The sequence below is a fragment of the Corvus moneduloides genome, chromosome 4 (genome assembly GCF_009650955.1).
Source record: "Corvus moneduloides isolate bCorMon1 chromosome 4, bCorMon1.pri, whole genome shotgun sequence".
Classification (NCBI taxonomy): domain Eukaryota; kingdom Metazoa; phylum Chordata; class Aves; order Passeriformes; family Corvidae; genus Corvus; species Corvus moneduloides.
This window is the reverse complement of record NC_045479.1, coordinates 47955538-47968844: the sequence shown is the minus strand read 5'-3', so window position 1 is coordinate 47968844 and position 13307 is coordinate 47955538. Positions and strand designations below refer to the sequence as shown.

Here is a 13307-nt window from a genome sequence, read left to right as displayed (position 1 = left end):
CTTTACAAAACTGCTAAAATCAGTGTACTGTAGTGAGAGTTTTTAATAGAGTTGCGTAAGAAAAATGTCTCCTACAATCATCATCCTACATATGAAAAAGAATATTGGTTGAATACAAGCATGGTGATGTTGACATTTGTTTAGCAAGAATCAATACCAACTTACTACACATCTAATTTTAGTTTTAGGATAAATGGATTTTATTGCTTGTGTTTCTGTGTACTAGGATGTACAATATCATTCTTCCAAATGACAATCAGTCTTCTATTTTGTATTGCGATTTAGTAATTTTGTTAGGTGATTAAGTTAATCACTGCCCTTCACTTGTGTCTCCCTTTTTTTTATTGAGACTTTCAGAAAGAAATTGTTTCATTCGTTTGTATCTTGAGAAAGGTTGCATCTGGAAATAAGATCAAAATGAGATCTGCTTTTGCTATAGTGTTGTTCAACATATCTGTCATATTTGTTTTCTTACAGTGAAAGATTTTTTTTAAGACTGAATAGAAATGGTTTGCCAAAATGTCCAGAAAAGCCTGAAAGACACTGTTCTCTCTTTGTGGTGAGTTCTTCCTAGTCTCAATCTTTTTTTGTGCTAGATGTTGAAAACAGAAGTTGGATTAAATTGTTATTCTGTGGTTGACTCAGAACTGCTCCCTAAGCTTGTACATTGCTATGAACATCAACTCAAAGGGCTGGTTTGAGGGGCTGAAGGGTATGGGTGAAATCCCAACTTGAAAGTTTTCTGGCAGTATGTGGACACTCCTTGGACTTCCACATAGGCGTATGTACTGGTCGTTCTCTCTGCAACAAGGACCAGTTATGTTTCCTCCTTGTACTTTTTACACCCAAACGATTGTTTGTGCAGCACTTGCTGTACTTCCAGAATATTTGGAATTGCACAAATGCATCACTGCTTTTCAAGGCACACAACAAGTCTCTTGTGCCCTCCCACTGATTTTGCTACATTACAGGAAATTCTAACCATGATATTTTAGGACACTCATTTTGAGTGCATGACTGCCAATTTAAAGTGTTGAAGGGATTTGTCAATGCTGTATAAATGAACTCACTGTTCATTTATCACTTTCACTGGCAGCGAAAGCAGTGTGTACAGATCTCTTTAAATGTCGCGTTTTAATCAGGAGTCATAAATAATGAGGTTCTGATCTTGTGCAGGATTTGGGTAGCAGTGAACTCAGGAAGGACATCTATATCACTGTGCACATCATCCGAATAGGTAGGTATAATCTTGTATTTGTTAGACATGTGACAGTAAATAAAAGAAAACTGCTTGGAGCTAGCTTTTGGGTTTTTTATAATAGCTAGACTTCTGAATAAATTTTTGGAAAAGAAAATGCCCGAGTTTTGTTGGAAAAATTGCTTTGGCTTTCTCAGCATTGTTTTATGTTATTTATCAAGTATACTGCTAACTGAGTTTAGAGGCAGTATACTTTGTTACTATCACAAAACAAAATGAAAGTGTCAAATATGAACTGTGCTAAGATGATGGAGTTGTCATTGGGGAGTCCATTCTTGTAATTTCAAGCATCCTTTGAACAAAGAAAAACTTGCCTGGACGTTTAGTGTACCTAATTTGTGTGTATATATATATATATATATATACCTGATGTATATCTGAAATTGTTCAGATGAATTTTGTCTTCTCCCTGACTGCTTTAGAAAGGGCGAGAGGGAAAAAATGGACAATATTTCATAAAAATTTTAATCTCTGATGCTGCAGACAGATACCAAGTCCTCTAGGAAAAAGTGGAGAAGAAAAGTGTACATACTTATTTTAAGAAGTTATCCTCTGGGCTGTACTGATGTGAAACAATAATCTTTGGGTCTGCTTCTGATATCTTAGATATATTGTTTTCTTTGTAAATTGCTTCTAGTTGCATCAGTACAGTGCTAAATATAACTTTTCTTCCTATTTTTGAAAGACATTTTGGTTTGAAGTATAGTTGCTGTAACTTGTGCTGAGTTCAGAAACAACTTCTTACAAAGTAAGCTTTATTTTACGACTTTGAGAAATAATTTTCCTTGCATTTTTATGATGATTTGATATTTCATCAAAATACAGTGTTTTGTTTTTATTGGCAAGGTTTTAGAAAAGATATGGTAAACTCTGATTGTAAGTACCATTAGAAGAATAAATGTTTTAAAGAATATTAAAGAGTATGATTTTTCCAGTTGTATAATTTTTAAATATATTCACAGTCAAGTTTATACATGAACCACTGAAATATTAAAAAGTTAAAATAACATTCATCTACTTTATGGTGTGAAAATGAACCATTACTCTACAAGCTGCTGTGATGCATAGGGATATTTGTGGGAGACATTGCCCTGCAGCAGCTGCAGCCATAGGGGTTTTTTTTTGTCAGAAATTAAGACTTGGTGGGAGAGATACATAGCTGCTAGTGCACAATTGAATAAAATGGATAGAAAGAGGGCAGTTTCAAATGCCAGGAACACAGCAAGAAGATTGATAAATTGTATTTAAATCAAATAGAAAAGGCCTAGAAAAAACATCTTGTTTCAAATCTCTTTCCCTTGACTGCCTTCTTTCTTTCCTTACCATAAATTGTTCTTCTGCTCTTTGTCATCTTTTCTCCCTGTGTTTCATCTCTTCTTCTTCATTCTTCTGCAACTGGTCAGTTATCTCCTTGCTTTCCAGTTGCCTATAAGGAAACAGCATTTGATTACTAAATTGTAATGGCTCAATCACAACACCTCTCACATAAATGATGGGTAGCAACAGGCACAGTAAAATAATTCTTACGAGACTGTGAATGTTGAACACTGTCATGTCTGAGCTCTAAATTTAATTTGATAGTGTCATGAGGTTTCTATGACTGGGTATTACAAAGTGGGTGTTTGTTGAGTGGGGGTCATGAGAGGATGAGGAGAAGCTCTGGTCTGAGACCTTTCAAGATCACCGCATATTGAGTGGGCTTGCTGTACCATTTGTTATCTGAGTGTAGTATAAAGATGGATCAGGTTCCCAATGAGAGTATACTTGGCATTGTCTGAGCTGGATTGCTTGCTGCCTCCCTTCTGTGGTTTGGAGAGCAGTTCCATGGATTATGCATCAAATATGTGTTTTGTTTGGCAGGACGAATGGGAGCTGGAGAAAAGAAAAATGCCTGCAATGTACAATATAGACGGCCCTTTGGCTGTGCAGTTCTCAGTATTGCAGATTTGCTGGCAGGAGATTCAAAGGATGACCTCGTCTTAAAAGTCTACATGTAAGAAATGGTTTTTTTCTTAATTTTTGAAAGTACCTTAGAGTCATTTTGCATCAGAATCAGTGGGGTTAAGTGCAGTGTGAGTAAATAGCTCTCCCTCCTTTCTGTTCCAAAAATGCACAGTAGCTGGTTTTTTTGGTTTTTTGGGTTTTTTTTATCATAGTGTGGAAATTTTGGCTAGTTCTACAGGTGTGTTTATAAAGTGGGATGATATTAAAGATAAAGGCTGCATCTTTTTAGGTATTGGTGTATGTTTTGGCATTTTTAACATTATTCTGGAACTCTCTTATTATGGTAACATAAAGCGCTTTTAGGACTTATTTAAGTGCCTTGTGCTGCCTAGGCATCTTGTGGAAGTACTTTGTAACTACAGAAAAAAAGCAGGCAGAGTATCTTTTTGTGAAATTAAGCAACTATATAATGGGAATAACAAAAATATAAAAGGCAGTTAGTGCTGGAGAATGAAAAATCAAAAGTAGATTTAAAAATGAATGCTTGATTAAATAGTGTATTTCGGCTGATAGCAATTGGAAGAAAGTTCAATTTTCTAGTAGCAACTCAATGTATGTAATTTCCTGCTGATCTTGGACATTACAGTAGGAACTGTTTCGTGGATTGGTCTATTCTAACTACCTATACCTGGGACACACCATGTGTACGAGAAAGTTCTGCCCCTCCTAGGGATAGCACTCAAATCTTGAAGTCATGGATGTCTTTCCTCTGTTTCCATCTGTCTTGAGTTAGAACTGCTGAAATCAGTGCTGCAGAAAAACAGTTTAATGTAACAGTGGACAGGTGGGCTGGCTCTTACTTAGACTCCCAGAACATTTAAGTCACGTAAGTGTTCACTATTGGTTAACAAATTGTTAGGTTTGTCTGCCTATTATATTTTGGTTTTTTTAAAATTTTACCTGTTTGTTTTAAAATAACAAAAACAATGGAAGAAGAATTATCACTAGAAACCAGATTTAATGCTAAGGCTAACTCAAGTCTAAACTTTTGAAAAGTGATCATTAGAACATTTTCCTTATGGAAAACCAGGTATTTTCTAAATGTATACTGAAATGTACTTTGCTCTTTCACTGACTACCTCCTGCAGATCACAAACTTTTAAAGTAAGTTTGAAGTGTATAGCACAGATTCTTCTGTCTGCTAAGACCAGCTCTGGGTCCTGTGTCTCCTTTCGAGCGTCACAAGATAGGTTTCTGTGTGGGTTAGCCCTGAAGGATAGATCTATACAGAAATGAACTTGGTCATGGCTGAGTTCCTCAGCATAATTGTTCCTATCTTTCTCCCATCCTTTGCCACACGAAGCAGGTATTTCATGGTGCCTTTCTCAAATGGTAAGGGCACTCTTTCCATTGAGACAGGCAGTTTCATGGGGCTTTAGCTCCTATTGTGTTATTTGTTTCATGAGCTAAAGAGGATTTATTTAGGGATATGTTGTGAAGTTGGTCTGATAAACTTGTGTTCCCATTTCAGAATTAAAAAAGTTATCATTTTTCTAGGTGCAACACAGAGAGTGACTGGTATCAGATCCATGAAAATATCATTAAAAAGCTGAATGCGCGTTACAACTTGACAGGCTCCAATGCAGGTGAGTAATTTGCCACCTTTCTGTTTGCATTCTTAGGGGTTTCTTAGTTTGCAAATGAAGTAGCTCTATTTTAGAAGGACTAACATCTATGGAAGAAACATTTTTGTACATAGAGAAAAATAGTCAGATGAAAATGTACAATGCTGCTGTTCATGTGCACATTTAAAAATAAAAAGTCACTGAACTTTCGTCAAGGAACTATTTAATGTAAACTTTTATTCTGAGGAGTTTGCTGGAGTTCAGTTCTGGAGCTGATCAAATTATTGATCTGTATTGCTTGACATTTCTGCTTCACATTTTCATCAGGAATATAAAATTTGCCATTGACATTACTGTCGTGTTTTAGGAACGGTATTCCCCAATTTAGTACTCACACTAAAAAGAAAACCACAAGCCACTCTTCTCCCCCCGCAGGTGGGATATACAGAAAGGCAGAGATCCTGGGATGACAACTTACTGTAAAGAGCAATGAGATAAGAAAAAGAAACAGCAGCAACATTAATAACAAAAGTGTACAAAAGAGGGTGATTCACATGCAAAATGTGAATGGGCAACAGTCAGCAATGGTGGATGAGTTTGCCCCTCCCTCCAGGCTTTTTCTTGACCTGAAGCCACACCACTCCTTCCTGGAAGCCAGAGTTCCTTGGTTCCACAGCATCGATGATGTAGCTGGTATAGAATAGCAACCTAGACACGCCCACAGGGCTCCAGGCTTCACCCCCTCGTGGCTGAGGCCAGAACAAGTATATATTAAACTTCAGAAAAAAAATGAATGTGCAGTCTGCATTCTTACTGGTAGCTTTGAATTCCAGCTGAGCAAGATGCAGAGTTGTAATTTAAGAACTTGCCAGTAGTCCTCCGCAGTCAGCTATATGTTACTGGAACTGTCACTGAAATAAATTTGTGTGTGAGACTTAAGGAAACAAAGCACAACTGAGCTTTGTTATTATGAGATGGTGGTTTGACTCACAGAAGATGTTGAATTTGCATTTTTTGTTTTCTTTTTTAATATCAACTTGCTAACTTTTTCTGAATTGTGTAATTCAAAGATGGAGTCAAACTTGAAATGAAACCTGAAATGGAGGCTTATGAGTCTATTGTCCCTATATTCAAATGTTGGTTTTCCCTGTGAAATGTTGATTAGTTGAAATATGACTATAGAAAAATCTCATTTTGAAGGTTCCAGTATATTGTATTTGTAATGGCTTTCATGTAGGAGGCCTCATGCTTCTTTACCTAACTATATATTGCAGGCTTCTTTAACTTGATTTCAAGCATAATGTTTATTTTGAAAATGTATGTTTAACAATCTTTAGTGGACAACCAAGAAGCACATAAAACCTCATGTTATTTATCAAGACTGAAGTTATATATTTAACCATTTCTAATTCTATTATTTTCTCATGTAACATGGCCATATATATATATTTAAGGTTTAGAATATCATAGATCTTATTGGACAAGAAATATAAAAATAATGTACTGCAAATAGAAGAGTACATTACTGAGTAAGTTTAATGTTTAAACATTAACATGCTTCTTAAATATGTTAATCATATTCATCAAGAAGAAACTTATTCTTGGTTGTTCTGACTGTCCATGCAATATATGCTTACTCTGTGATACATTGCTAATCTTATTTTTCTCTCATGAAATGTCATAGTTAAATGTGCAGTTCTTAGGAGACATTGGATAAATTTGAATACTCTTAATTATGTGAATATTCAACATGAAAGACATTGCACATTAATTTTTTCGCAGGGGTTGCAGGGGGCTGGAAACTAAAGGTAAATGGAAGATTAGTTACATTTTGAAAAAGTTTGTCAGAGTAGGGGAGGCAGAGAGGGAAGATCAGCACAGAATTCCAGTAGTGGATGTGAAGGTTGGAGAGAGAAGGAGGAAGTGAGCAGTAATGCTACTTAGAGTACCGAGCAACTGAAAGATAAACTATGGAAGGCTGTTTATATCACACACACGAAATTCATTCTCCTGTGACTCCTTAGCAGCCTTAAAAAGCACTTGCAAGGTTTTAGCAATATGTTCGGATACTTCTGCTGACACCTCATGGAAAATATTGTTGTTACACTACTTCTTATTTTTCATTTGCTGTCTTTTTCTGTGATAGTGTTGAGTGGCTGGTTCTGAAGCCTCATTAGCTTCGGCTATCACCTTGTTGTTGTCAAAAAAGGATAACACCTTACATTATAGGAGAGAGAGAGGTCTTTTCTCTCCTTTAGGAGCTGTTGTAGGTATGAGCCAGATGTAGGAAAACTTGATTTTTTGGTTTATGTCACACTTGTCCTTTTCAAATCACCTTGAACATTTAAAAAAGACTTAGAAAGGAAGCACGGTAAAAATAACAAACAGCAAAGATGCTTCAGACTGTTGTTTATTCTCTAGGCTTGTTCCCTCTTCATATTCCTTTACAGTTTCTTTCAAGTCAGGAGATTTTACAAAGTCTTTAGTTTACACAAATTGTTGTGTCCCCCTGCTAAAATAGTTTATCAGATAGTTCATAATATTCTTCAGGAAAAAAAAAATCTTTCAGTTTTTGGGGCAATCTAAAAAGGAACTCAAAATGTACTTTGAGTGTCCTGCTTTAAAATGCATAGTGACAGACTATAGCATTTGTATTTGCCACTCAACCCCCCACTCCCAAACACCTACTTTTTCTGCTTCAACTCATGATGGTTCTTAAGTATAGAGTCCTCTTGCATCTTTTTCTCAACTTGTGTCTAAAAAGGATCAAATAAAGGCAAATGACTGTTGCTTCTTAATAAAGCCCAGAAAGGAGCAGGGGACAGATGTTCATCCCCTTTCCTCTTCTTGGTGGTGCAGGAATGGAAAGACACACTCTCATGGAAAATTTAGTATCCTTTGCTGAAGTGAGAACTGGAATATGTTTTCTGCATGAATTTCCAATCTAACAGAGAGTGGAGTAGCAGATAATGGATGCAATTCCCATTCACCACTGGTCTTTGCAGCTGGTGTGAGGTATCACATTACTAGAAAACACCTGGTTCCCTATTGTAGGAGATCAAACCATTATTGCAAAGGCCAAATTGTACAACATTTGCTGCATTCAGTAGCATTGTTATTTCTTACACTGAGTTTATGGTATTTGTGGAATGTCATTATTAAACAAACCAGGCTTTAATAATTTCTGGAGCAGAGCTGGCTGTAAAATCTATTTCTTGCATAATATTTTTTTCTTAGAATTAGAAGCTGATTACTTTGTTTTAAAATGCAAAAAGCAGTGGAAAAAATAATATTCCTGCATGTATGTCACACTTAATTGCATCAGTTTTATGAGGAGAATAGCACATTTCTATTTTTGTATCTGTAGAATCAGAGATCCGATTTGGAAAAGGATTTTCAGTCAGTCTTCCATGTCCCAGATGAGCATGCTAATTGCTTGGCTTCTCCAGCTTCCCCGCAGCAACTATTCAACTTCGTATATGATCTGAAAATATTCATGGTGCCATGGGGAAAGTGGAAGTGGCTCTAAAGCCTTCTGAGTAGAGCATGATTTTCTTAAGTGTGATCTGTATTCATGTCCTCTTACCAAATCCTACAGAGGAGAAAGCCTGGATCTCATGTTATGTACGAATATTCTCCCCAATGGGTTACCTGATAAAAATAATATTTAAATATTGATGAAATGCACTACAAATTTGTTTTTCTTAATGTTCCTATGAAAAGAAAGACTGAATAACTTACTTTTAAGGGTTTGCAAGACATTCTGTTTTGCTCTGCTTTTTCCATTAGGCTCTGAATAGTCTCAAGTATAAGCTTCTCTGTAAATGCCGATTAGGATTTCCTTATAAGAAGTCTTGAAAAGTTGCATGTGCCTGACGCAGTAATTCTTGGGAGCTGAGAAAAGGATACGTGTGCTTTTCAGTTGTGACAGCAAAGGAGGTGAAAATCCTTTCATGTTCTATAGAGATTAAATTACTGATATAAGAAATTATAAACACATCTAGCTGCTTTGTAGCTTTGAACTCTTGTGTGGATTCCATGAAAATAACTAATGAGATGGGAAAGTCTTTCCCTGTGCCGTTATCTTGGAATGTTCTGATGAACTAGACGAGTGATGTAACCTAATTGCATTTTTACTGAATGCGGTGTGATGTATTCTGTGGTAGCAATGCCAAACTTTGCAACTCCACTGGAAACACTTTTAATTATACATTAATTTATGTGAGTGCTTGAAACTAGAATGCCCCGACTGAAGCATGGAGGACTTGAAACCCATGTGTTGACAGATATTTGCTAACAATATCATGAGGAAAGACAATCTGTCATCTTAAGGAGGAAAGTTATTCATCAGATCATACAGTAAGTTAGGCTGGAAGGGTCCTCACGGATTTGTGGTCCAACAACAACTGAAAGAGAAACCAACCTCAAAGTGAGATCTAACATTTTTGAAGTTCAGTGAGGTTGCTCATTCAGAGGCAAATACTTTAAATTTTAATTCAACCAATCTAAAGTAAGTTTCATAAAACATCCTTTGGTTTAGGGAACTATTTTCACCTCATATGTGGGACTTTTTTCCCTCAGTATACCTGTCAGTTGCCACTAAGTCAGTCTGACTCAGTGGGAATATAAGGCTTGGTCAGAAAAGACGTGAGGTAGATGAGCCCAGTGCATGAACTCATCTGACAAGATGCAAGTTCTGAGACAAGTATGGCAATGGAGATGGTTAGAAACAGTGATATGGGCTTTGGGGTCTTCTCATGCCTATTTACCTGGGTTGAGCAGCCCCTTGGCACTCTAATGATATCCTTTCTCCATGGTTACTGTCAAACACTGAGAAATTTAAAGAAACGTATACTGGGTCTGTTTGATTTCCCATTTCACATAAAGTAAGCTTTGGCTTACAAATTCCTTGATGTGGAGCAGGAAGCCTGTTAGAGTCACTGTTTACCTTGCAGGGGAGAAACTGCAGAGGCCCCTTAATCTAGGAGCATAATTTTTTCACACTTGTAAAATGAAAAGCTACAAGAGATCAAATGCAGCAGGGAATCGGTAGCTCAGTATAAGTTTACAATATTTCTAGGAATAGAGCTGTGGTAACTGAAAGTCTTTTCTAGACACCCAAAGAAATGTGACTATGTTTGCATGAGACTACCCCAGCAGTTCACAGCGTTACCACACTCAGAGTTGTTGCAATGAGATCTTTTTCCTGTGAATCAGCGCAAGAAACGTCAGATGGGAAACTGAATGTGTATCCCTGCTAGAGACAGCTATGAGTTTTAGCCAAAAAGAAAGCATAGGCTTACAGTGGAGAATTGACTGGAGCAGTGACTGGGAAACAGTGAGGAGGAATGATAGCAGGAGCAGTAACATGAACTTGACAAAGAAGGTAAAACAGAATGAAGTACGTAACTCTTAGGTAACTCCTGGGCATATAATTAATCACAGAAAAGTTTTCCAATGTTTGTATTTTATCTACAGGGTTCTCAGGTGTCAGCGTTGCTTTGAAATGTATTTTTTATCTTCACTAACATTTAAATAGCAAGTGCATTGCTTAGTTACTCTAGTTCTAGGACAAGTTATAAATCTGTCATTTTTAATCTTTGTTTTGTGACAAGGAGATTATGTGTATTCCAGTTGGATGTGTTTAAGAACTAGTTGTCACTGAAGGCTGCTGTTTAAAATACCTTTAAAATAGGAATACTGCTCATGTATGCTTCACTAAGTATACAGCTAATTAAGGCATTCTTTTTTGTTCTCAAAAAATGCTAAAGCCAAAAAATTAGACATATAAAGAATTTTGCACATGAAGCGTTGTTCCAAGATCATTCGGCCCTGAAGAGATAAGGGTGTAATGGAGTTAAATTCATGTTGTTCTCTTCAGTGTTGCTAAAAGATTTGTTTTTAGAGAAGAATGAAAAATGTGCCATGGTGATACTGTCAGGGGCATCTTACATTCAGTAGAAACTATGACTTGTTGTTCGAGTCAGTACTGCAATTATAGAATCATAGAATGGTTTAGGTTGGAAAAGACTCTTAAGATCATTGAGTCCAACCATTAACCCAGCACTGCCAAGTAGGTCTTGTAAATATCTCCAGGGATAGTGACTCAAGCACTTCTCTGGACAGCCTTTTCCATGCTTGACAACCCTTTTCATGAAGAATTTTTTCCTAATATCCAATCTAAAGCTCCCCTGGTACAACTGGAGGCAGTTTCCTCTTATTGCTTGTAACTTGAGAGTAGAGACAGAGCCCCACCTCCCTGCAACCTCCTTTCAGGTAGTTGTAGAGAGTGATAAGGTCTCCCCTCAGCTTCCTTTTCTCTAGGTTAAACAACTCCAGCTCCCTCAGCTGCTCCTCATAAAAATTGTGCTCCAGACCCTTAACAAACTCTGTTGCCCTTCTCTGGACATACTCCAGCACCTCAATTTTCTTCCTGTAGTGAAGAGCCCAAAACTGAGCACAGTATTTGAGGTGTGGCCTCACCAATGCCAAGGACAGGGGAACAATCACTACCCTGGTCCTGCTGGACACACTGTTGCTGTACGTGATTCAAGTGGCACCCAATTTAAACCCAGAAATTCCTAACTAAGGTGGCATAAGCTAAGGGTACATAATAACAATAGCTGGTTCGTATTTCAATCTTGGAGTTGGGTTATGTTTTTATAAACCTTTTCCAAAAATTTGTTCTACTTGTTGGGAGTATTGATTTTCCTTGTTTTATCTACTAAAAAAATAAAAACTCATAACACTATTTCAAATAATGAATTATAGAATATATATGCATGATTTCAGTGCCTTCAAAGAATCTATTTACAAGTTCTTCACAATTGTTACCTAGGTTCTTATGTTGGTGGGGATTTGGTTTTTAACATTTTGTTCAGGCACCTGTTAAACATCTGTTTCCTTTGAAAAAAGATGCATAATTGGAATGCAAGTAGCTAAATTCCTAATACAATTCTGTTTGCATGAAGTGCTACACTGCATGAAGGAGAAAATGTGTTTCCTTGGAACCTTTTGTCTGTTATTTGCACTAGAAGCAATATAAAACACTTAAATTCTCAAAATGGTGTATTTTGCGCACTCCATAATATTCTAGCTAAACATCCTGTTGGTAAAAATGTAATTTTAAAATGCAAGATGGTTCACCTTTGCAATATAACACTGTAGTGTGCAAATGGATGCTAACGTGCCCTGTGAATTGTTAATAGAAAAGGGCAGCCGTGGGCTTGCTAAGGTAAGAACTGGAGACATTATTTCTGAAATCTATTGTCTTTATATGGAAGTTAGGCTAGGTGCTTATAATATTAATTTAGCCTTTTGAGGAAATACTTGAGGTTCTACCATCTACCCTGTAAAGAAATTCCAAGCTAGCTTTCCTATGACAGTTAAATGTAATTTGCATTTAAGTGTTTATGTTCCATTTGAAGAAGAAAATATCCCTACTTTATACACTTGAGGGCATTTCTGACAAAAGTCTTGGGTACAGGAGCTCTGAGAAGGCTGTCACAATGTTGCAATGGCATTCATGCATTCTTTTTTTACTGAGCTAAACCCCAGAATTAAAGCTGAGGAAAGAAGAGTTTGGAGTTTCCTTTGATAATTCAAATTAATCAGAATGAAGTCTTCAAAAAGGCCATCAAGGACAGAATCTACCTCTCCTTTTTAATCTGTCTATTCCCAGACTGTAATTTGTGGGATTTTCTACATAGAGTTTTTCTGTGGCCAAGATTTATACAATTATTTGTCCCAGATCATGTTAAATCAATAAATCATTTATTTGCCAATAACATTGTGAAAATCTACTGGTTTTACCTTTGCACTTAAAATGCTACTGGAAATGGGAACACCTGTAAACCTTCAGAAAACCTTTAACACCTTTAGGCAGCTTTATTTGGACACATGCCTCATTTTATTACCTTTCTTAAAATAAAAACAGTGCTGAATAACATTCTGTCTGAGGTTTGTTTTTTTTTTCTTCTATCGGCTTCCTGAGCAGCTGCTGGGTATTTTCTTCTTAATATGATCTAGGATTCTCTGCTGCCAGTAGATAGTAGCTGAATGTACATTCTTTCCCCTCCTCCCAGAAGCTCAAATGCAAATAAAGGGTCTATAAGCATAATGAACAGATGCCTTTTGTCATAACTATGTGCAGAAATCAATAATGCAGTACAAAAGCTGTTTGAAGGTAAAATGACAAATCTAACAAAAATCTGGGATGCTTATTCAGCAGCTTGTCAATTTTCTGCATTCTCTTTCATCTGAATGATAAAAATAATCTGTGTTGTGTTGAAATTTAGTACAAGTTAACAGTAAGAAATTTCATGTGCTTGCAAAAGAAATAAAAGCGTATCTATTTGCAGTCCCTTACAGAGTATTGTAGTAGTAGTTTCAAAACTGGGGTAAATAAGGAATAATAGCTAACACAAGAGGTTTTAATTACCACTAGGGAGGTAATTGAAGCTTTTTCTGAGGGAACAAAG

General features: G+C 36.6%; 1 protein-coding gene across 5 annotated transcripts in view; it reads left to right on the top strand.

The window, feature by feature from the left end:
- The window catches only part of DOCK4 (dedicator of cytokinesis 4), a 232411-nt gene that overhangs the window by 110105 nt on the left and 108999 nt on the right, over window positions 1-13307 (top strand). For all 5 annotated transcript variants that reach the window (XM_032107391.1, XM_032107389.1, XM_032107392.1 and 2 more), the window contains 4 exons: window positions 478-559; window positions 1177-1237; window positions 3119-3251; window positions 4760-4848. In XM_032107391.1, the coding sequence (XP_031963282.1) occupies window positions 478-559; window positions 1177-1237; window positions 3119-3251; window positions 4760-4848 (365 nt within the window). The remainder of the gene's footprint in view (window positions 1-477; window positions 560-1176; window positions 1238-3118; window positions 3252-4759; window positions 4849-13307) is intronic.